Source organism: Pongo abelii, chromosome 11 (genome assembly GCF_028885655.2).
Source record: "Pongo abelii isolate AG06213 chromosome 11, NHGRI_mPonAbe1-v2.0_pri, whole genome shotgun sequence".
Classification (NCBI taxonomy): domain Eukaryota; kingdom Metazoa; phylum Chordata; class Mammalia; order Primates; family Hominidae; genus Pongo; species Pongo abelii.
The window spans coordinates 30,197,780-30,222,566 of NC_071996.2; the positions used below are offsets into that span (position 1 = coordinate 30,197,780).

General features: G+C 41.7%; 1 protein-coding gene and 1 long non-coding RNA gene across 4 annotated transcripts in view; both read left to right on the plus strand.

The window, feature by feature from the left end:
• CCDC93 (coiled-coil domain containing 93) overlaps nucleotides 1-24,787 on the plus strand; it is a 94,848-nt gene that overhangs the window by 45,259 nt on the left and 24,802 nt on the right. For 2 of the 3 annotated variants that reach the window (XM_024243506.3, XM_054549267.2), the window contains 6 exons: nucleotides 11,162-11,278; nucleotides 17,219-17,281; nucleotides 20,287-20,360; nucleotides 21,513-21,594; nucleotides 22,816-22,887; nucleotides 24,122-24,175. In XM_024243506.3, coding sequence (XP_024099274.3) covers nucleotides 11,162-11,278; nucleotides 17,219-17,281; nucleotides 20,287-20,360; nucleotides 21,513-21,594; nucleotides 22,816-22,887; nucleotides 24,122-24,175 — 462 coding nt within the window. The remainder of the gene's footprint in view (nucleotides 1-11,161; nucleotides 11,279-17,218; nucleotides 17,282-20,286; nucleotides 20,361-21,512; nucleotides 21,595-22,815; nucleotides 22,888-24,121; nucleotides 24,176-24,787) is intronic. The other variant, XM_024243508.3, reaches the window with a different exon arrangement.
• LOC129057963 (uncharacterized) lies at nucleotides 17,288-19,979 on the plus strand. Its single transcript, XR_008522737.1, has 2 exons — nucleotides 17,288-18,100; nucleotides 19,420-19,979. It is a non-coding gene; the product is annotated as an uncharacterized LOC129057963 (long non-coding RNA).

Sequence of the window (24,787 nt, forward strand, 5' to 3'; positions counted from 1 at the left end):
CAGTCTCATCTGAGGCTCTACTGAGGAAGGATTTGCTTCCAAGCTTACATGATTGTTGGCAGCATTCTGTTCCTTGCAACCTGCTCACTGAGGTCACCAGTTTTTGCTGGCCATTAGCTGGAGGCTACCCTCAGTTCCTTGTCACATGAGCCTCCCCTACATTGCCATTTATTTCATCAAAGCTAGTAAGGGAGGGCTTCTCCCTGCAGGGCAGGCATTATAGACTTACATAACGTAATTACATATATGTAATCAAAAGACTGCCTCTTCTCTGTGGTGTATTCTGTTGGTTAGAAGCAAGGCACAGCTTCCATCCACACCCAAAGGAAAGGGGTTACACAAAGGCAGATGTGAATATCAGCAGGTGGGAATCATGGGGCCATTGTAGAGTTGTCTACCGTGGTTTGCTTATTGGTCTTTTAATCGTACTGCCACAGATTGGACTGAAACTGGACACTGGCAATGCTGTCATCTTCAGGGTCTCAGTAATATACCTTGGAAATAGAGATGGGATTGAGGAATGCCCAGGAGGGAAGCTGTTGGTAGTATCTGAGAAAAACTCACTTAGGCTGAGATCAGGATTTTTTTTTTTTTCTTTTTCTTTATGAAGAGAGGGGAAAGGATAATTTGCGGGGAGGATCAAGTGTAAAAATGATTTTGTGACCAAGGAATAAATTGAATAGCCTGCCTGATGTGAGTGTTTGGAAACTTGACAGGCACTGGGATATAAAAACAAGGTAAAAAACAAGTGCAGAATTCTCTTTTACTGGTAAAGTTCACAAGTTTCTTATAAGAGTGTAACATAACATGTATCTCAAAGTTCCTGAGACATGTAACTCAATATGGTTCTTGTAGAGCAGCAGAAAGAGGAATGTGAAGAAGCTTCCAGATACATAATTCATGAGTGTCCATAGACTCTAGGCTGAGTAGCTCCATCTGCCATTGTTTCCAAAGGGTAACACCCTTCCCTGAATGTGCTAGAAGTACCACTGTGCTTTTGGTGTTCATGTCTAATATTCTCACTGCATCATAGCATTTATTTTTACAGGGAAGAAGAATCTATTACTCTGACTTACAGAAAACTGAAATGCCTGACTGTCCAAAAAATACTGCCGCCCTACAACCCCCTAAGCCTGATAGGAGCCAGAAGAAAGAAAAGGAAGCTGGGCCAGAGAAGTTGCAAGGTCCCTGGGAGGGCAGGAAGGGACTTTCCCTAATGCTGCATACTAACTAACCGTACACCATTTTGACCACTTTAATACTTAGTCTGCCAACTAAATCATTCATTGGTCGACTTCTCCCTAAGACAGGATATTGGAACATTTTGTAGCTCTAAAGGATCTGAATATTTTATAGCTCTAGAGGCACAGATCTGTCTTGGTGAATCTGAATCTACACTGAGTGCCTCTCCATGCAGATTGTTTGTGTACCATTATCTCATTTAGTTCTTATTTTTTAATTCTAAAAAATTATCTCATTTAATTCGTATAGGCTGCCTTCCTGCTTATAATCCCCTGCCTTCCTCTATCATTATACTTATATGCAGTTGAAACTATCTGTTTATGTGGCTGTGGACCACTTTTACTCTGGTCTGTAATCTGAGAGTCTCGCCAAGGGCCCACCAGTGTTGGTGCTCTATAAATGAGTACATGATATTATATCCATTTTGCAGGCAAAGAAACGAGATTATGTGACTTGTCCAGTGCCATACAGCTAATAAGTTCCAGGTTTGAGTACAGGACTGTTTGACTTTGCAACCTTTCTCCTTGGCTAGGTGGAGCTTCCTTAGGGAGAAGTGGGGACAGCCTCCTTTACCGTCATTAGTGTCTGCCTTCCAGGCTTGGCTGTGGCTGTGCCTCCTTAGACTGTCCCACTATTCAACTGCCTACCTTGGGCTATTGGTAGCTAGGGCATACTGGGAACTAACCACGGAAACAAGAAAAAGTGAAAATGGTGCAGCTCAGCCCAGGCACTCACACACCATAAACCTAAGCTGCTGAAAGCCGTGGAAGTTTCTATTTGGAGTATCTAAGTGACTCTTCATGTTTCTGGAGAATACCACATTAATGTGTTCTCATGCAGTTCTTTAAAGGGTAATATCTGGCTAGGCATGGTGGCTTACGCCTGTAATCCCAGCACTTTGGAAGGCTGAGGCAGGCAGATCACTTGAGGTCAGGAGTTTGAGACCAGCCTGGCCAACATGGTGAAACCCTGTCTCTACTAAAATACAAAAATTAGCTGGGTGTGGTGGCACGTGCTTGTAATCCCAGCTTCTTGGGAGGCTGAGGTGGGATTGGTAGCTTGAACCTGGGAGGCGGAGGTTGCAGTGAGCTGAGATCGCACCACTGCACTGCAGCCTGGGCGACAGAGAGAGACTTTGTTTCAGAAAAAAAAGGCAGTGGGAGGTAATATCCTAGCCCGAAGAATATCAACATCTTGATCTCATTTCCATAGCAAGGTGTATTTTAGATCATCAAGGGACTTATTTGTGGAAGGAATTTTTCCTTAATGGGTTTTGGAAATTTTCCTGTCCAGCAATTAAATTCTGGCACCATTGCCTCTGACCTTTTGATTCTGAGAATCATTCTCTGGCAGTTAGAAGCCTTTGCTCTATCTTGAAGTCATATCTTTCCAGAGCACCTGGGGAATCTCGCCAGATACTTAGAGCTTGGGTATGGTCAAGGATGTGCTTATGAAAAAGCACAAAGGAAAGGGTCTCTTCTAGAAAAAGCAGACAGCCACATTTGATTAGAGCAGATCTTGTCCCCATCTATCATGATGATTTTTATTCCGCTTTATGATGCAATCAGCAGAGAAGACTGCCTGGACCCTTTGCCTTTTAAGCCTTTTGGGTGCAAGTCATAGGAATTCTACCCAGCATGTTGCTATAAGCAAAAGGGAGCCTTTATCAGCTCTCAGAACTGGAAGTCCTTAGGGGGGACTCAAATGGCCCTGCCATATCCCTTTACCCTCGCTTCACTTTGTCTCTGTCTCGGCCTCATCACCTTGGAGGCCTGACTGTAGACAGTTTCTGTCTTACTGCCCCCTTCCTCCATCAGTATATAAAATCCTAAGGAAGGACTGTCCTCTGTCTGTCACGGCTTAGGTCACAGATTTCTCCCCAGGCCCATTGTTGCCAGGAGTTGATTGGCAGCCCCTCTGAACTAGAAAGAGTAGGAGACAGGGATTGCTTTTCTACCAACAGATATGGGGCACACACGGTGGCTAGGACCCCCATAAGGCCTTCGTTTCCACTAGGCCCTCAGGAAATTTATTTAACAAAGTTGGAGGGAATTGACCCAAAAGAATCAGTTGTTAATATATCCTTTGTCCTCTTAGTAGTTGCCTTCACATTATTTCTCCACCCTTGGTTTGTAACTCTTACACTTTTTCCAAATGTATGAAGTCTTCTGAAAATATATTTTTAAATTAATACAATCTTTTTATATTTTAAGTCTTCAGCTTGTTTTTTTTTCTGCCAGAGAACTGATGGAATTGACCTCATAATCACTGTTATGTGAAAGACTGATTAGATATATTTCTTCTTTCAGCAAACACCTATTTAGTAGATCCTGCATCCAGGCAGTGTCAAGTGTAGGGGGCAGGGATTGCGTTACGCGTGAGTCAGGGTTGCGGCCCTGAGGGGCTTCCAGTAAGGAGTCAGTCAACCTGTGAAAACATAAATTACAGAATAATACAATTTGTATGCCTATAAAGTGGCTGCCAGGTGCTACTAGGTTTGTGTTATCATTTGAAGTGATAGTATCTGCCCAAAGAAAAGTTGTTGGCATAATTGATGTTAAAATATTTTTGCCTGATAATAACCAGGCGGAATGGGTGACTTTTAAAATCATACCATGGGGTGAGAAATGGAAAAGGGAAGGGCTTAGGACTGAGTGAAGATACCACACCCCAGGGACATTGGCTGGGCCAGAAAGTAACAGGAAGCTTAGCAGCCCGGGGACTCTGACTGCTTTGTTAGAAAATCAGCCTGCGTGATTTCTAATAAGCTTAGATGTGAGTGTTTCCAATCCTATCATCCTGCCCCAACTCAAAAAATGTTACCACTTGCTAGCAGCATCGGTTTGTGGAGTTGGGGAGAAGTGTAGTATGGGGCAGGAAAGGGGTGGGGGTGTTCGTCTCTTGGAAACCTCCTATTGTGGCCACAGATAGAAAAACCCAGGTTGGAATCAGGAGGGGTGGGGGCCTAGGTAGATTTTTAAACCCCTTCATTCTAGATACTATTTCCTCACATAACATAATAGGTGTTGCATAAATCATATTCCTAACCTCTAAAGTTTTAGAGGGCCAATATTTCATTTTTTATTTTTGTATTCCTGTTGCTTCATTCATAATAAATACTCAGTAGAAGATAATGGATCACTTGAAGACTTTGTGGAGACTCACCTGATAGCCATTAGCAATGATTCTGGGCCAGGTACAGAGGCTTACGCCTGTAATCCAAGCATTTTGGGAGCCTGAGGCAAGAGGATCGCTTGAGGCCAGGAGTTTGAGACCCGCCTGGGCAACATGGTGAGACCCCCCCCCCCCCCCGATCCATCTCTACAAAATATTTTTTAAAAATTACCTGGGTGTAGTGACATGTACCTCCAGTCCCAGCTCCTTGGGAGGCAGAGGCAGGAGGATTGCTTGAGCTCAGGAGTTTGAGGTTGCAGTGAGCTATGATCATGCCACTGCATTCCAGCCTGGGCAACAGAGTGAGACCCTGTCTCAGTAAACTATCGCAAGAACAAAAAACCAAACACCGCATATTCTCACTCATAGGTGGGAATTGAACAATGAGAACACATGGACACAGGAAGGGGAACATCACACTTTGGGGACTGTTGTGGGGTGGGGGGAGGGGGGAGGGATAGCATTGGGAGATATACCTAATGCTAGATGACGAGTTAGGGGGTGCAGCGCACCAGCATGGCACATGTATACATATGTAACTAACCTGCACATTGCACACATGTACCATAAAACCTAAAGTATAATAATAATAAAAAAAAAGAAAAAAAAATTCTACTTCTTAAAAGAGGCTCTTCAGTGATGTTGTAGAGATCAGCTCTTTATCTCCTTTATAGCACTTCCCTCAAGCACTGTTTTGTCTCTTTGCCTGTCTCCCAGGACTAGAATGTTTGCTTTCCAAGAGGGCTAGGATTATAGTACACTCTCAGTGCCCAACACAATTGGGTTTTCACAGATATTTGCTGAAGGAAAGAAGAAAGGAAGAGAGGGAGAGGAAGGAACAACAGCAGCTTTCAAAACTTTTCTTCTGTGACACAATTTAGGCATTGAGGAGAATGCAGAGGATGCAACACCTTTACTTATGAATTAGCTAGTTTTGTCTGGCTAGATTATGAAGGGCCAGAGGTGTGGTCTTTGTCTTTTCCCACTTCCCCAGTGCATACCACCATGCCCCCACACAATAAGATCTGAGTAAAGATTATCTGAAATAGCCAAGGAAGGTGGGGAGAGAAATTTAAAATTTTAATCAGAGTTAAGAGAGTAAGGAACCCTGTATATCTGGAGAGAACAATGCTAAATATGTTTCTGTTTACAAACAGCTCTAAGATTTCCTGAATTTGGAGCGACTCTTACGTAGTTAGTATACAATACCTAACTGCAAGGATAATGATATCAACTAATGAATTGTCAGCCTGGTAAAATGGTCTCAAGCCACACAGCACAACTTATACATTTCAGAGTCCTTATCAATTTGCATAAAGACTTGGACTTTAGCCTTGTCAGATTTGAGCATCACTTAAAGCATCACTTGCAAAGATAATTGGAACATCACTTAAGAAAAATGTAAATACTGTTGAATTTCAGAAAAGTGAGTTGTACCAATTCATGATTTGGTGAGGATGCCATCTGACCTGACAGTAGTGTACAGGGATTAAAGGAGAGGTTTTGGATTTTGTTCACACCTCCTAAATGTTAAGTGCATTCTGAGCAGGCACACCGCATTACTCACTGTGGGACCCAAAGCAAAGCCTTAGACTCAACAAGGTTACGTAACTATGGGTTTTTGAAATTCATGGAATTTCATTAGTGGGTTTTAAAAATATTGAAAAGAGCATTTATTTATTGAGTTTCATTTTTGGAAGCAGAATATAGATCAGGGAAAGTGGATGATTCCCTCCTATCTACAGTGGTCACACATCATCAGGAGTGCTTTAGAAGTTCACTTACAAACTAGGATAACAGCCAAGGTGGTGAAAGGTGTCAGCATCTTGTTATAGAAAGGACAGGTGGAAGAGCTGTGGACACTTAGTTGAACTGTTATCTGAAAGAGTGATTAGATTTAATCTGCTGCTTTAGGGGGGAATGGGCATGCTTGTGTGTATATGGTGTGTGCGTTGGGAGGGGGTGTATTTGAATAAGTCTTTACAGATACAGTTCTGCTGTCTGTTTTCACTGGCTTTTGTTCATGGTAGTTTGACTTGTCTGCTTTTGATTTTTGACTGTGAGCCCCATATTCCTTGGAAATTTATCTGTAGGAACTATTTGAGGCCTAGGATTGAAGCTCTGTTCTTTCAGGGAAGATCTGCTTTTGCTTCTGCCACACACCTGGGGATACTTCAGCCCAAGTGCATTTTATACCTAGTCCTTACTCATGGGTTTTTTGGACCAAAGTAGTGTGTGAATTAGGATTGCAGAACTGCATGAGGTCCAGTCTGTTGTTACAAAATCTCATTGTGGATTTGTTTCCCTCATACAGCTGTATCAAGATTTATGTGGTAAAAAGTTGTTACTGAATTGTAAAAATCAAAGCTTGTGATCATCGGGTTTTGGCAAATACTTTCAGGAAAAAAAGCCTGAGAGTGGGTATGCGTACGTTCAGTGGGTACACATACGTTCTTGGATTCCCACTTTCAGTTACTTTTTGGCCTTCTGAAATTTAGCATTCTTGCTAGTTCTTAGATTTAAAAACATTTTTAAAGAAATATTTCACATGGTCTGTTTACTTGTCTTTATTTATTTATTTGAGACAGAGTCCCACTTTGCCGCCCAGGCTGGAGTGTAGTGGTGTGACCTCGGCTCACTGCAACATCCACCTCCTGGGTTCAAGCAGTTCTCATGCCTCAGCCTCCCAAGTAGCTGGGATTACAGGCGTATGCCACTATGCCTGGCTAATTTTTGTATTTTTAGTAGAGATAGGGTTTCACCATGTTGGCTAGGCTGGTCTTGAACTCCTGACCTCAAGTGATCCACTCACCTTGGCCTCTGGAGGTGCTGGGATTACAGGCGTGAGCCACTGCGCCCAGCCTACTTGTCCTTAATTGGTCAGTCAGGGTGCCAAAAATTGAAGTCCATCTATTTAGTGTAGAGAACTCCTGGTACCTTGTAAGATAGGAATTCTTTATTATTGTCAGCTTAGTGACCATATTTTGGTGGGGTAGGGAGATGATATAGGAGAGAACCCTGTATTAGAAGATTGATGTGTAAATAACCTTTTGGGTCTCTTTCAATTATAAAAGTATATAGTTTTAGCTAAAGTAATCATTTTTTGCTTCTCTTGGGAATTTACCATTTTGAACTAGACTAATATTATTCGGTGACATTTAAATCTGTTTCCTCTAAAAATAGAAGTTGTGAATATCTGTCAGTTATTAGAAAACACTGAATTTACACTAGAAGTCATCTTAATCCACAATGTGGTTTTGAAAGCACGTTCTTAATCTGAAAATGTTGAACAAATTAGATTGGCACTTTAGCCCTCACTGCAATGTAAACACAAATGGGATATTTGTAGATGGTTGATGTTCTTTGACAGATGTTGCATTTTGGAAGCAGAAATCCGTTAAGATGCTCTAGGATTTAAATTTTTTCTGTCAAGGATTTAGTATAAAGCCCTTTTTCCTCTTCTCCTTCTGTCTGACTTTGTCTCATTCAAAATCCACCTTGGTCATCTAGTTTTCTTTCTCATCGTATCTCTCAGTGAATAAACCATTAGATGAGGCCTGCTGGTTTATGGACCCGTTCCTGTCTTCATCAGTCTGAGTTCTCTTGGCTTTGAGAAACGAAAAATTTAGATTGCTTAATAAAAAGTGTGTTTGAAAAATAGAGCAGTCAGCTTTCTGTTTACTAGGCTAGGAACTCTCATTTCAGCTCAATAATAAACTGTTTTGTCTGACTAAAAATAACTTCCCATTAAACAAAGCAGCTTCCCCTAGCACTGTCTCTAAACTCAAAGGCAAACAGAGGAACTTACAAGTTTATATGTACTGTGCACCAGTAAATGTACATTTACAGGACTCCACACAGCACTAAGAATTATTACCTACCAATAAAAGAGAGCATTTTGAAAGCCCATGTTTCCTTGGAACATATACTATTATAACAGATATGATAGAGGTATCTATAGAGATTTCAAGACTTTTTTTCTGTGCATTGCGAGCATTTTCTCTCTGTGTGGTTGTCTGAATCACGGGTCTAGTAAAAGAGTAGAATCAGAAAGAACTTTTCCCTCTCAGTGTTATATAAATGATGGCTGGCCACTTGGTGAGCCCACTCCATTGACTGTCCCAGTCCATGGGTGGATTACCAAGTGAACCAGGCTCCTTAGATTAAAGTAGCAGTTCTCAGCATTTTATACTTTCAGGAACCAGTTAAAGACTCTTAAAAATAACTGAGGACTCAATAGCTTATGTATTTTAATTCATTTACAGTAGCTTGTGTATTCATTTACAATAACTTATATATTAATTAATTCATACCCAATAGCTTATGTGTTTACTTACAAATAATAATGAGCACATTAATATTAACATCAGAGCAATGATATCACATGTCATATAACATCTGGAAGATGTCACTATAATCATGAGAATGAGAGTGAAAAGGCAAATAACGTATTATTATGAAAAGGTGTTTGGCCTCTGAGACCTTCTGACAGGTTTTGAGGGAGCATGTGGCTCAAAATTCAGACTTAAATAGATAGCTATCAACGGAAATAATCTTTCCACATATCAAGATAGCTGCTGGTTTTCCTGCAAGAAGAATTCTTGTAAGTGAAGTTTGAAGATCATAATTTTAAAACAAAGCTGTATGTGTGCCACATACACTAATATGAGAGCATGGAAGCTGGGTGGGGGAATGCAGTTTTTATCTCCTTAGGACTTTGGCCATAAAAGCAGTTTATGAGCAAGAAAGCTTGCTAACAGTCAGAGACATCACCCAATCCATGCCAAAGCTGCAGAACAGAATTGAATGAGTTTACTCAGCCCCCACACACTGGAGGAAGTCTGGAAGGTGAGTGATACGTGGATCCACTGGAGCCTGCCTGCCCACGTCTCAGTCTCGAAGCCTGACAGGCATCTGGAGGAGGTCAGGATACTGAAGCATAATCCTGACACCAAACATAGAGACATACTGTATGGGAAATTAGTTCTGTTTCAGGTATCAGAAAAGCACGAATAGAAGGCTTATGTAATTCGGCTAGTAAAGCACAATGCTCTGAGAATATGTTTATGACACTTTGGAAGTCAAAGTCAAGGAATGTAAGCTGGATATTAAGACTCAAAGCTAAAATTAACTATAAAAAAAGCTATTAAATACATAACATACAAAAGTGGCTAAATTAATGGCATAGTTCAGGTCAATCCAATCAAAGTAGAGGAGATGTAGTTAATTGTAATTCTGTTTTTGTAAGTGATTTAGAGTGGGGCTGGTCTTTCCTCTTCCGCCACCCTTTTTTAATACTGTCAAATAATTTTCAGAAATAGTTTGTCCTTCTCCATACTACAAGTTGTGAATATCTTGGTGTGTCCAAAATTAATTTTAAAAAGTTAATTCCAATTCCCAGAAATCCTAAAAGCTAAAATAATGTTGACATTTTACACAGTCCCAGGTTTCAAGGCTAAATGTGTTGTAATACTAAATGCTTAGTTTTTCTGTTTCCTTTATGGCCTACCAGCCCATGAGGTAGAAAATGATGTTTCTTACCATTTTATGCAGCTATATCCTGCTGGTTGTTTTGTAACTCCAAAGTTGTTAAGTAGCAGAAGAACTCATCATCCATTAATAATACTGCTGAATTATTCAGAGAAATCCTTAACCAGAATAAATGGTTATGGCCATCCAATTTCTCCTCCTTCTCACTTTCCCATTTCTTTTTCCTGTGGGTAAATATCTTAGACTTTCAAGCCTAGGATCACTATTGAAACATTCGGGGAAAGTTGAATATCCAAATGGTTTTTGTTGCATGTGAGTTTAGAATTAATGATTAGCTTGGAATTGGGGTACTTACTATAAGAAAGGAGATGTTTTATTGTTGGTGTTTGACTGTTTAATAAAACTGTAGTCATCCAAGAAGTATTATAATTGCAGTTATTGCAAAAAGGTCTACCTTTTAATTTCTTTTTCCTGGGGCATCTCACAGGAATCTTGAGGCAGGTGTTTGTATTCAGTATCTACACTAAGCTGCTTACTTCTTTGTATGGTTTTTCAGGAATGGCCATTTGCCCTCCTGGAAAATGTTATCACATTCACCTCATCATCTTGTTCAGAGATCTCTCTCACAGTCACTCCTGGTCCTGAGGATCCTTCTCCACCCCCTCCTCCCTTATACAGTTGCAGAACTTTTCCTACGTGACCTCTCTCAGCACCTTTAATCCCTTTCCAGTCAATGCCCTGTTAACTCCAGAACATCAGAAATAGGAAATGATTAAATTGGAGTGGGCCAAGTGATGGAAAATGTGTTGGGAGACTCTTCATTATAAGTGCTGCTGAATGGCTAGACTTTTTAACCATTTGCTTATAATACTTCAATCACAGTGAATCAATTCATTATTCTTGATAACTCCAGAATGGCCTATGAAGATGTTACTATGGCCTTGTTATTCTCCTATTTAAGACCTTTTGATGATACCTATTGCCTATATGATATTGACATAACCACAGTTATGTCCCTGTACTTTTTTACACATGCCGTTCCCTCAGCCCAGAATGCAGGTTCTGTTGATAGGGATTTTGGTCATTGTGTCAGAATCTCTTCTGTACGCCAGGTTTTGAACAGGCCCCTGTAAATGCCCTGGCTTGGTGTGACTGGCTGCCCAGTACTGCTTTGCCCACATTGAACAGGGCTTGATTACGTGAACCAAGGTCAACTAATTAAATCCTTTGGATTTGCCATCCCTTTTTTCCACAGCAGTCTGAGCTATCAGCTGAAGAAAGTCCAGAAAAATTAGGAACCTCCCAGCTACATCGCCGGAAAGCCATTTCCTTGAACAAACAGATTGCGCAAAAGACCAAACATCTTGAAGAGGTCAGTGTTTTCTTTTCGTAAGTTTATTCAAGATCTTCATGGTAGACTGGTTAAAGGAGATTCCAGAACGGGGGCTGGCATACTATGGTGCTTGGGCCAGTCCAGTTGCCACTTGTTTTTGTAAATAAAGTTTTATTACAACATATACACATCCATTTGTTTACATATTTTCTGTGGCTGCTTTCAGGCTGCAGTGGCAGAGTTGAGTAGTTGCAGAAGACCATAAGACCTACAAAGCCTAAAATATTTACTATCCAGCCCTTTGCAGAAAAAAATTTGCTAACTTGTATCATAGGAAAAGATCACAGGGCAAGAATAAATAGCATTAGTTCACAAATATCTACCAAGCACTACTGTGTGCTAGGCACTGAACTAGCTACTGGGATGAATGAAGAACAAGTTATGATCCTTGCCGTCAAGGATCTTAAGTTCTAATAAGAAGTCATCACACTTACCGTCATTTAATTACAGGTGTGTTAAATGCTTTAAGGAGAAGTCTAGGAAGCTGGGAGAGTGAGTGACTAATAGGGAGACCTGACCTAGCCTCAGGTCACAGAGTTCTGAGACTGGAAAGATGAGTGGGTATTTCCGGGCAGGAAGTCTGTATGGGCTATATGGACTTACAGAACAGCATGAACAAAGACCAGAGGAGGAAGGGTCTTAGCCAGTCTGTTTTGTGGCCAGAGAGTCATGAATGAAGACAGTTTGTTGGCAGTGTCTGATCAACAGGACCATCCAAGCCATGTTGAGGACAACCGAAGCCATTGACGTATTTAAATAGGGGAGTGGCATGATCAGAATTGCATATTGCAAAGACCATTCTGTTTGCTGCAGGAGCATGAATTAACTGGACTTGGGTGAGAAGGAATTCAGGGACAACAGGTAGGAGGCTGATGCAGTAGTCTAGACGTGGACTGCTACTATTGATGGCAGGGAAATGGAGGAAACTTGATCATTTTTAAAAGAGCTGTAGGAGATGGTGTTCTGTAATACCTGGTGATATGAGACTGTTTTGGAAAGACCTTCATATATTTGCCCTGAAAAGTAGACCTAAGAGGAAGCTGGGAAGTTTGACTCAGCAACAGTCATTGGACAATAAAAAGTTATGTGCTTCAGTTGCATTAGCAATAGATTAGATTAGAAGAATACACGTAGAAGAAGATTAAGAGAATGAATATGGGCCAGGTGTGGTGGCTCACGCCTGTAATGCCAGCACTTTGGGAGGCTGAGGAGGGGCAGATCACTTGAGGTCGGGAGTTCAAGAGCAGCCTAAACAACTTGGAGAATCTCTGTCTCTACTAAAAATACAAAATTAGCTGGGCATGGTGGCGCCTGCTTGTAATCCCAACTACTCAGGAGGCTGAGGCAGGAGAATCGCTTGAAACCAGGAGGCGGAGGTTGTGGTGAGCCAAGATCATGCCGTTGAACTCTAGCCTGGGCAACAAGAGCGAAACTCCATCTCAAAAAAAAAAAAAAAAAAAAAAAAAAAGGGTACCAGTTGGCATTTTGAGCTTGTTAGTTTTTAGTCCCACATATTTAAAAGATATTAACCTATCAAATGGTCCTGCTCAATCATTTCTTTATTTGAATTTGTTCTGTTAGAATTTGATCTACCATAGCTGAACAAATAATAGGTTGGTTTGCTAAATGCTCTGGATCAAAGAAGGATGAAAAGATAGCCTATGATTTGGTTTCTGTTCAGTTATTTGTTTAGACATTTTAATGAGTTGTCAACTCAGACAGTATCATCCCTACTCCTGACCCCTGCTGGTGATAAGAATGGTTCAAAAAGAACTCATCACAGAATCAGAAGGAGCAGGAGACAAGGATGAGGCTTCCTTATTATGGTGTCTGTATCTCTGAGGGAAGATAGTTTTGAGATTATTGTGGACTCCAGGAGCCAGAGTATCCCAGCAGGAATGGACATTTGCTTCTGCCTTCTGTCTAAACCTGGGGAGAAGCAATGCTAAGCCTCAACACAAATGGCGGTCTTGACTCATTCTTGGTCCAGCTGACAGGGCAATCCTCCCTGACTCTTGAGTCTGTTTTGTGGTTGGTTCAGAACACTTTTACCCAGAGTCTGTTATTTTTCAAGCATACTCCTCAACATAGCAGGCTGTTATTAAAAGACAACAATCATTATTGCGATGTTTAATATAATTAAAGATGATGACCAGCACATGCAGTAATCCCTGACCATGTAGCTAGGCCAACTGGATGAGGAAAATGAGGTAGGGAGGGGAGAGACTTGCTCAGAGTCTGTGTTCCATGTTTCTGTGTGTGTGCAGATATACTAAACACATTTTCCTTTTGTTTCTGTCAGTTTTCAAATGTTTCAAGTGCTTTTTTTAAATTGTAGGGATAAGCTGAATATAAATTAAATAGTATAGAAGTATATAAATATAAGAATAAATAGAGCAAGCTACTATTTGTGTCTGCTGTGTTTCCTGGCACACCTTTTTTTAAGCCTTTGCAAAAATATATGCCCCTTCACCTGGGGAGAGTGACTTGTATGGTTACAAAATTGAGTTTTTATTTCACTTATTCTATCACAGACGTCTCTCTGTCAGTAACAGTAATTGCTAATAAGTGCTTTGTTACTGCTTAGTAATTACTATGTGCTTTATAAAATTAACTCATTCAGTTTGCACAGCATCCTTATGAATGGGAGGTACTGTTATTTTCCTCACTTTACAAATAAGGATACTGAGACACAGAAATTAAGCAGTCTGTCTGTAGTCACATAGCTTGTCTAGTGGTTGAACCAAAATTTAAGCATATAAATCTACCTCATTCTTTTTAGTTACTGGATAGTGTGACATAGTATATATGTGACACAATTTATTTAACTTGTCCCCTAACTTCTCAAAAAATGTGTTTTTGATTTTGCTAGAAACTATTGAGTTGTTCATCAATTATTTTATCAATTTATGCTTCTATCTGTAGTATGTGAGGGATTCCAAACTCTTTAAATCCCACAACCTCTTTTACAAGGTCATACAGGCGGAAGGCATCTGAGATGCATCCTTTTTTAGGCTTTTACAAACACGTATGCCCTCACCTGGGGATAGTGAGTAGTTGTATGGTTACAAAATTGAGTTTTTATTTCATGTATTCTATCACAGACATCTCTCTGTCAGTAATAGTAATGGCTAATAAGTGCTTTGTTATTGCTTACTAATTACTAAGCACTTTGCAAAATTAACTCAGTTTGCACAACATCCTTACGAAGGGGAGGTACTATTATTATCCTCATTATACAAATAAGGAAATATTAGTCCATTCTCACCCTGCTAATAAAGACATACCTGAGACTGGGTGATTTATAAAGGAAAGAGGTTTAATTGACTCACAGTTCTGCATGGGTAGGGAGGCCTCAGGAAACTTAGAATCATGGCAGAAGGGGAAGCAAACATGTCCTTCTTCACATGATGGCTGGAAGGAGAAGTACAAGCAGGGGAAATGCCAGATGCTTATAAAACCATCAGTTCTCATGAGAACTCACTATCACGAGAACACCATGGGGTAAACCACCCCCATCATCCAATGACCTCCACCTGATCCCTCCCACGACACGTGGGGATTGTGGGAACCACAATTCAAGATGAGATTGGGTGGGGACTCAGCCAAATCATATCATGGTCCAATGAGGGAATATGCAAAGGAATAGAATGGAGTGCAGGTGGTAGGTAGCTAAGAGGAAACCTGAGAGTGATGAAAGAAAGAGAAATCCAGAGAGGTGGTGTTAACCAGCAGCTGAATTTTTAGGGTAAGCATAGGGGTTAATGATGAAGAAGAAAATAGAGGTAAGAGAATCCTGGAGGACTCCAGCAAGATAAAAACTAAGCTAAGCTACTGGGACACTTCCTATTTAAGAAAAGATGGTCAGATGAAGAATTAAAGAGAGCTCTTGTTAGTTAATTAAAGAAAAGAAAAGAGATGAGCCTTTTCTTCTTAGAAAGCTCTTACTTCCCTGCCAAGATCCATCTGGGGTAAGTCTTTGTTGGTGAAGGTTTCCTGAACCCCCTGGTGAGGGAGCTGACTCTCTTTCCTTGGGCCTGGCTCTGCCCCATCTCTTCTCATATTTTAATCCCACAGTTACAATGTCATGTTCTTTTCTTTCTCCCATACACCTCATTTGAGCAGAGCATTGGGTAAATGTCAGATGAGTAGGTGGGTGCAGGGGTGAGAGGCTACACAAGAAGGTGGGTGAAGCAGGTGGGAAGATCCCGGGGACCTTTCCTAGAACCTTGTCTTAGTCCATTTGGGCTGCTCTATCAAAATACCTTAGACGTGGTAATTTGTTGCTTACAGTTCTGAAGGTTGGGAAGTCCAAGATCGAGGCACCAACAGATCTGGTGTGTGATGTCCATAGATGATACCTTGTTGCTGCTTCCTCACATGGTGGAAGGAGGCGAGGGAGCCCACTCAAGCCTCTTTTATTTTCATTTTTTTGAGACAGGGTCTCACTGCATCATCCATGCTAGAGTCCAGTGGCATGATCATAACTCACTGCAGCCTCAACCTCCTGGGATGAAGCAATCCTTCTGCCGCAGCCTCCCACATAGTCGGGACCACAGGAACACCACTGTGCCTGGCTAATTTTTTTTTTTTTTTGAGACAGCAGAGTCTCACTTTGTTGCCCAGACTGAGCCTCTTTTATAAGGGCACTCATCTCATTTATAAGGGCACTCATCTCATTCACAAGGCTGGAGCCCTCACTTCCCAAAGACCCCACCTCTTGAAACTGTCATATTGGGTATTAGGTTCTAAGATACAAATTTGGGGCAGACACTAACATTCAGACCATAGCAAACATCAACAGTTAAAACACTGGGATTTAAAGAGAAAACTAAACTTTTTCCCAAAGTACCCTTATCTCCCAGTTACACAAACAGGTTAATAAAAGTTGTCATTGCACAGATGGCTCTCTTTGAAAAGGGAGGCACCAGAACCCGTCTGCTTCTCTCTCCTTTATCACATTGCTCTCGGCTTGAGTTGGCTTCTTGATAGGCCTTGTTGGAATTATAACTATTTATCAGTCATGAAGACTAGTAACTAGATTGGAGTAATGATTTCTGAAGGTGACATAACTCTTAATAAGCTGCTTACAGGCCCAAGGATGGGACATGTTACTTTTAAATAACCATTGAGATATAGGTTAAAATTTCTCGTGGTTAACTTGAACCCAGTTAATAACAAGTTTGAAGGTGGTTTTCTGCCTTGTATCCTTCTTAAAAGTGAAAATACACAATCCTTTTGAGCATTTAAAGGAATGTTTTCGAATTTCTAAAAGTTGATAGACACAAGGATATACTGTTTTAGCAAAAGAAAGGGAATTGACTTTTTCAAGATGTGAGTTTACAGTTATGTAAGTTGGAACAGTAAAAATAATTTATTTTCATTCTCTTAGTGTTGAAGTCCTGAATCCTATCTTCTATGTGTCATCATTTGCCAACCAGTCTTATGCTAGAATCTCAAGTGCTGAAATGCTGTTTGTATTCTGCAAACAGGCAAGTGGGTTAACTGCATTGATTGTAGCCCCACTGAAAAGTCAGAGGGACTTGAATTTGGATCTGGGCCTCATCAGTTATCAGCTGTGGGACTTTAGTCAAATAACTTGACCGCTCTGAGTCTTTATTTCCTCATCTGTAAAATAAGAAAAGTGTCTTTTTTCACTGAATATAAAGATTCAGTGATATCATTTATGCAAAATTCCTAGTACATCAGCTGACATGTCCTTGGTGCTAATTAAATATGAGGTTTTTTTCTTCATTTGTTGTTGGCAACCTTTTTAAAATTTGCTCAGTTTAAATCTTTCTGATTCACATTTGCTCAGTTTAAATCTTTCTGAGCTTTCATTTTCTCATCTGTGAAATTCATATCTGTGTTGTCATAAGGATCAAATGAGAGCATATGTCTTTTATCTTTCATTTACAGCTGCGAGCAAGTCACACCAGCCTACAAGCCAGATATAATGAAGCCAAGAAAACGCTGACAGAGGTGAGCAGATAGATTCTCCTTCTTCCATGGGCCCTTGTCAAGAATTGTTTTTGACCTGAACCATTAATGGAATGACGTGTGTGGGAGACATGATCCTGTTCTCAGAGGCTGCAGTCAGTTTGAGGACATAGGACAGTTACATGGTAGTGTGTGACCCATGTCATCAGTTTGCCCACACTGCCACATTCTAGTCCCTTAGCAGTCTTGGCGGGAGAGGTCTCTGTGGACTGTGAGGGTCAAGAAAGGCTTCCTGGGAAGGTGAGCCTGATAGGCTGGGTGGGGCACAGAGAAGAACTCACAATGTTACTCACAGTAAATAGCTCCTGCCCCTCAAACAGCAGCTTATATAGTAGCTCTAAGATCCTGAATTCCTTGAGAGTGAGATGTCTTTTGAAAGATGAGAGAACCTCAGAGTGATATAATTGTTCAGAATTTCCAGTTATTTCCTAGGCAGAATGAGGGAAGGGCTGCAGGAGGAGAAGGAGGGCGGGGAGTGCATTTGAACCCTGCGATTCAGTCTGTAGTCCAGGTTGCAAATGTGCTACTTCACATCAGCATTGTCACTGCTCACTTCCCACTTGTGATTGCTGAACAGACACCTCTGCTGCCACCTCTGTCATGAGCAGTGTGTAGATATTTCTGTCCCTTGGTTTCCGCAGAGAACTATCCTCATCCAGACTTGAAAAGCTGTCTTCCTTGTGATTTTGGTGCTTGGACTATAGCTGTACTATGGAAGGACCTCGCTGCAAGGTCCCTACCTCATACTTCCTGGACGATTTGGAAGCTAAGATCTTCAAAGACGTCTCTGAAACCAACCCAGTATCCCTACTTTTCTAGAATTCACATGACATTTACCAATTTAAAATTCTTATTCTGTAGCAATATGTAGCACTTAATTTGCCACCTTGATGTAAACTGACAAATCTTTTCAGTTCTGGTCTGGACTAACCTCTTCAGTTATTGTCAGAATGTTTCAAAAGGGCAGACACATGAATGGCAATGAGAATAATTTTTTTCTCATTGTTCATAAAGACGCCTGCTTTGCCTTTGGACAGATTAGGTTCCTTTACATTGCTCTGTGACTGCGTTCCTTATGGATTAGATGGCAAGCTCTGGGGGTTGGGAGCCCTCTGTGATGTTACTTTTAATGCTGCAGAGCCCCTGGCATGAAGTTTGCCAATTCGTGGATCTGTCTTTGTATAACAATCTGGAAGAGATTAAAGGCAAAATATCTTGATATCAGTTTTCTAAGACATTTATATGCCTTAGGATATAAACTATCAGTGACTTATAAAGGGGCTTTTTATACTAAATACTAAATCAAGTATTTGTTGAGCCCTTTTCATGTTATAGAAAGGTGGAAGGTGTGATTTAAGTCAGTAATAAGACTATCCTCAAATGAAAACAGCAGCCAACATTGTTCTGGGCATATCATTCCTGCAGTCATCATTCCTTTTTGCAGATGGGAAAGCTAAGGCAGAGAGGCTAAATAACTTGCCAAAGGCCATGCAGCGGGGTGTCAGGATTCAAATACAGGCAGCCTGGCATCAGAGCCCTCTCTGGGAGCTTACTGTCTAATAAGAAAATCAGACTAATTCCCATCTAGAAAAATGGGAAGCTGTATAAAACCTAGTACTGAACAACTTCTGAAGAAGCTTGATTTGGTCACCGTGTGCGTAATTAATGTTTTTCACCTCTGGGCCTGGTTCTCCTTACCTATCAAGGTTAGGAGTGAGCAGAATGAGCCCTCTGAACCCTTTCACTCCAGGCTTCCCGGATTTTACCTCTTCTTCAAAACCTGCCCTTCCAGGATAACCTAGTGGCACTGAAAAGCAGAGAGGACTTGTGTCTTTCCAGTAAATCTGGGAAAAGTAGAGCTGGGCATGGAAGGTCGCAGACAGCAGTGGTGCCTGACACCTGTGGGGGAGGCTGCATGACTGCTTCAGAAAGGCCAGGAGATTGGCTGGCCCCTCCGCTTTGTAACTTCAGCAGTCACAACTCTAATTTCCTGTGTGTGAGGCTGATTGTTTTTATGCAGTATTCTTTTATGTCTAAGCACATTAATTGTATCTAGTTTTGCTTGCTCTATAACTATTAAGATCAGAATTGACTTGTTGAATTTATACATCTTTTTTAAGGTTATGTCTGTCTTCAGCTCTTTGATGATCCTTGGTTATGTGTTCATCTTTAATTTTAAAATTTCGGGTTACCACCTCTGCGGATCCATCCATTTTATGCAGCCCACTTCCTGTGTTTATTCTGGAAGGGATCTACCTACTGTTTGCTGGGATCAGCCGGTAGTAACTGATGTTCTGGGTCGGGGAACTCCCCATTTCTGCTGGGTATCACCAACTATGTGGGACCCTGCCCTGCCTCTGAGACTTAAGCACCAGCTCTTGTGTTTAAGAGAGTCAGGTTTCATTGCCTAGCCTGTGTGGCTATTCCTAATGCAGGTCCCCAACACTGCATACCAGTCCTTCCTACGTCTGCTAACTCCACACAGCTTCCTCCTGAGGCCATTCCTGTCTGTTAACCATCTTTTTTGGCCTGTGAGGTTAAACTCTTGTGTTCTAATGTAATAGTCTGGATGTTTGGGGGTCTTAGGGCAAGAAGGGGTGGCTGCAAGTTGTGCTTAGTCTACTATTTTCAACTAGAACTCTTGGAACTTTTTTAAAACTTTTTTTTTTTTTAAATTTTTGAATAAGTAACACATTCACATGGTACAAAATTCAAAAAGTACAAAGGGTGTAGGTTTGGAGAAACAGTCGGTATTTTCTTCACCGAACAGTAGATACTAGAGATCATTGTAAAAGAGCTACTTTATTCTTTTTTAAAATATTGGCTTAGTATTCTGTTGTATGATGTAATTACCTACTTTACGCATTAAAATCCGAGTTTAAATTTCTTCTTTAAAAAATGTCATTATCTGCCTCACAAAAAGAAGGTGAAGTTGTTCACCTCTGCTACCAAGGCCCCAGGAACCAGGTCTTCATTCTCTCTTGCAGCTGAAGACTTACAGTGAGAAACTGGACAAAGAGCAAGCAGCCCTCGAGAAGATAGAATCCAAAGCTGATCCAAGGTAAGAGGTTTCAGCATGCGCTTATTTTTGCTGTGATGAAAGTGACTTTGCTGATACTTGTTGGCTTAATTTGTTTAAACACAGAACAAAGCAGCCAAAGGCTATTGGTCTGGCGCCTGCAGATCAGATCATTTTACTGTTCATCCAGAAAGTGGTGACTCTCTCTCATGCTGAGATGTGCTTGGGCTGCCCTGGGTTAGTCACCTTTCTCCCAATACCCCTTGTGTGCAAAAGCAGCATAGTTTTTTGTTTGTCTATGTTTCAAAATGGTCATACCTTCATAGTACAGAAAGGGCATATGGTGAAAAATCTTCCTCCCACTCCTGTCCCCAGCCACCCAATTCTCCTCCCTAGAGTTCACTGTTGTTACAAGTTTTTAAACAGCTCTTGCCTCCTTGGTAGAAAACGTGCAGTCTTGTCTGTCAAGACACAACTGCTGTAGTTGTTTGTTCTTTCATGTAGAATAAATTGTCATTAGAGCATTAGAGGAGAGAAAGCACTTAACATTTGACCTTTTTAGCTTCAGACTATTTGGGTGGTAAAGTCTCCCGGGAGGTGCTTACTTGAATGAGACTATGAAATCAAAAAGTTGCAGGCACAGAATGAGCAGAGCTTGTTTGATGAACATTTTTAGCAAAAAGTACCCACAGGTAACTTGACTCTATAATTAGAAACCTTTGTTTCATGAAATGGAGCAAAGCACTGTCAGATATTTGATATTTTTGTTGTCAAATTAGTGCTTTTAATGACCTTAAGCAACTTGTTTCCTTTTCAAAATGGATTTTAAACGTAGTTTTCAATACTGTATATGCCCCGAATACAGTTGAATCATTGGTATCACTAAATATACCTGGTACTATTGAAACTCATTGATGTTTCTATAGTTGACATTTTAATTGTGGAACCTGTAATGTTTTCTTGGATCCGTCATGATGGTCTTGGGTTTATAAATGAATAATAATGTCAGTTAAATGGAAGTCATTATCATTTGTGCAGAATCCGTGAGACACTCTTAGAGCTGAGAAAGGAAATTAAAAAGAGAGTCCTTTTTTAGCTGCAGACCTGCTTTTAGCTGTGATTCATAAAATCATAATGGCCTGCCGTATGTCATTTTTCATTTTCGTATGTCATTTTTTGGTCTTTTCTCTTCAGTATCCTACAGAACCTGAGAGCACTTGTAGCCATGAATGAAAATCTGAAAAGTCAAGAACAGGAATTTAAAGCACATTGTCGAGTAAGTGTTGTTTGATGTCAGCAAATAAACCGGGACTCTTACCGAATCTTTTGGTTTAACTCCGTTGTCCTGTTGTGGCATCCTATCCAGTGCAGTTTAAAAAGCAGATTCGGCCGGGCGCGGTGGCTCATGCCTGTAATCCCAGCACTTTGGGAAGCCAAGGCAGGCGGATCACGAGGTCAAGAGATCGAGACCATCCTGGCTAACACTGTGAAATCCTGTCTCTACTAAAAATACGAAAAAGTAGCCGGGCGTGGTAGCAGGCGCCTGTAGTCCCAGCTACTTGGGAGGCTGAGGCAGGAGAATGGTGTGAAGCTGGGAGGCAGAGCTTGCAGTGAGCCGAGATCGCGCCACTGCACTCCAGCCTGGGTGACAGAGCGAGACTCCGTCTCAAAAAAAAAAAAAAAAAGCAGATTCATCCAGCAGTTATTTGTCAGTTGTATAAGCCGAATAGAGCACCATGGTTAGTAACTTTGTGCCAAACCCCAAAACAAACAATGTCACCTAACTTTGGTATTTGAAAGAAAAGTCTTATGAAGTTTTTGCAAAAATATATTTTGTTGACAGACGGCCTTTGTGAAAACAGTAACATCATACAAAACCAGGGCTGTCCTGAAAACCTGGGATGTCTGTGTCCTATGTATAAGTCCTGGCTGCCACCTTCTGGAAACTTGTAGTCTAATCGTGGGGGTGATGCATGTTCTGGCGACTCTAGTGTGAGATAGGAAATGAGGCCTGGCAAATTCCGTGTGAGCTCCAGGGGAGGAAAAGGCACTTCAGCACAGGAGCCACCAAAAAGCTAGATCTTACTTAAGGGCCAGGGAGGACAGCAAGTGGAGGAGGTACTTGATGAGGCAGAGCTCCAGGCTGGAAGATGGACAGCTGAATAAGGTTGAGGCCTGCTGGAGAGAGGAAACAGACAAGACTAGTTGGAACTAGGCTCTAGATCACTTGTTCATTTCAATGCCCAGTGATTACTGTATACCTCACCAGCCCTTCAGAAAGAAAGACCTCTTTTGATGGAGGAATAGCTGCCTGTAGCCTCCTGAAAAGAACTTTCCCAGGCTGATAATTGGAGATCAGGGCAGCTACCTCATTAGCTTGTCGTCCCAGAATAAACTCATGAAATGTGAAAATAAGACTTGTGGACCAAATAGTTGAATAATTGCATCTAATTACTAGCTTGTCTGAATTTTGTAAACGTTCATGTCACTTTTAAAGGAGGAGATGACACGGCTACAGCAAGAAATTGAAAACCTGAAAGCTGAGAGAGCACCATGTGGAGATGAAAAGGTAAAGGCTCTGAATTAGTCCTTGAGACTCTCAGGTGCTATTACGGGAAAAAGATAGTTCTAGAGGACCAAAGAGCAGACCGCTGGTGCTAACTTGTCCTGTAAATAGACATTCCTCAACTGTTTTCCTTCTGTGACCTTCTTAGATTTGCATCCATCTCTTCTCTCTTTCCTCTGGGAGTAGAAGGCAGCAGAGAGTGTGCAAGGCAGCAACCCAGACACGAATTACCAGATTACACAATTCTGGCCTCCGTCTGTTTAGGGAGATGTTTCTGGGAAAAGTCTGAGCTCTATTTCCTGCTCACCCGTTCCTTAAATTTTCTGCCAGTTTACTCATTTCACCTTCCTCCTTTCCTGCTCAGGGATAATGCCCCACTCCCAAAAGGCAGCCACAAACATGAAGAAGGAGAGAGCAGTGTTGGATTTAACAGAAGAACCCTAGGCTTGCAGGAGCAGTCTGGGTTTAGGGAACACACCTGGACAGCTGGTTCTCTGAACAGAGGACTTGATCTTCCAAGGAGCTAGCATGAATTTTCATTAAACCTTAAATTGTAAGAAACAGGGAACTTGAGGCTTAGGGAGGACAAGAGTGTCCAGCCACCCAGCACCAGACCGCATGCCCTGCTGCCTGGCATAGAACTCTGCACTGGACTGTGCCCATGGCTGTACAGGACACTGCCATGCCCAGCGGGGAGACGAAGATCTTGCAGGGCCGTTTTCGCTCTCCTGAGTGGTTGCATTATTTCACCCGAGCCATACAACTCTTCACATCTGTGAGGGGACTGGCATGGGAGAATAGGAGAGCCTAGGAGGTAGTGGTATCCCAGGCTCATCGTCGCACAGTCCACCTCTCCTGTTGTTTCTAAAACTTTAAACCCTTAAAGCTCAAATCATCAGTTTGAGTTTTGAGCCTCTGAGTTTGCACAAATTAGACTCTCAAGATCTCATTTCTCTTTTCAGCACATCTTGTTAGTGAAATTCTTAAATTCAAAAAGAGCTGTACGGTTTACTGTGTTAGTGTGTAACTGACAGACACCTAAGAAGAATTTAAAATCTGGGGCTCATCTAAGGGCAGTTCCCTTTCTGCTCTCTTCAGACATGCTCTGGGGACATCAACACATTTCTCAGCTGCACCCTTATGCTCCTGCCTGGCCCCTTCCTACATCTAGATCCTTGGCTTCTGTCCTATTCCCAAATGCTCAGGAGAGGTGTTTATTATGTTTTCATTGTTTCAGACCGTCTCCAGTGGAGAGCCGCCTGGTACCTTGACCTCTGCAATGACTCATGACGTAAGTACCTGCCTGCTCAGGATTGGCATTGTCTCCTGAGGGCAGGCGGCCAGCTTTCCACTCTCCTGTGATGGCTTCTCATGCCTCCTTTAATGTGCTCTACAGCCAACTCCGCATCTAGGCTTTCCAGGGCATTGTCCTGTTTGATACAGCTGGGCCTCAGATGGAGGCAGGGTCTCACCAGGAATGGCCCTGAAGGTCACCCTTCTGATGGGTTTTCTTCCAGTCCTGTGTACAAGCATGTTGTTTTCATGCTGGCATCTCAGCTGGGAAGGGGAGAGGCCTGCGTTGGCCGCATATGCTGGTCACCACTCGGGCTCTGAGGGGTGGGGTGGGGTGGTACAGAGAGGAAAACCTTCTCTCCCTGTTCTATTATATACCAGACTCAGCAAACTGTTTCTGTAAAGGGACACATAGTAACTCTTTTTGGCTTTGTGAGCCATCTCTGCTGTAGTGACCATAGTTGATCTGTAAATGAATGGACATGGCTGTGTTCCAATAAAACTTTATTTACAAAAATGGGCCACAAGGCATATTTGGCCCAAAGGTTGTAGGATTTAGCTCACAGGCTGTAGTTTGCCACCCTCTTCTGAGTTAAACCAATGTTCCCCG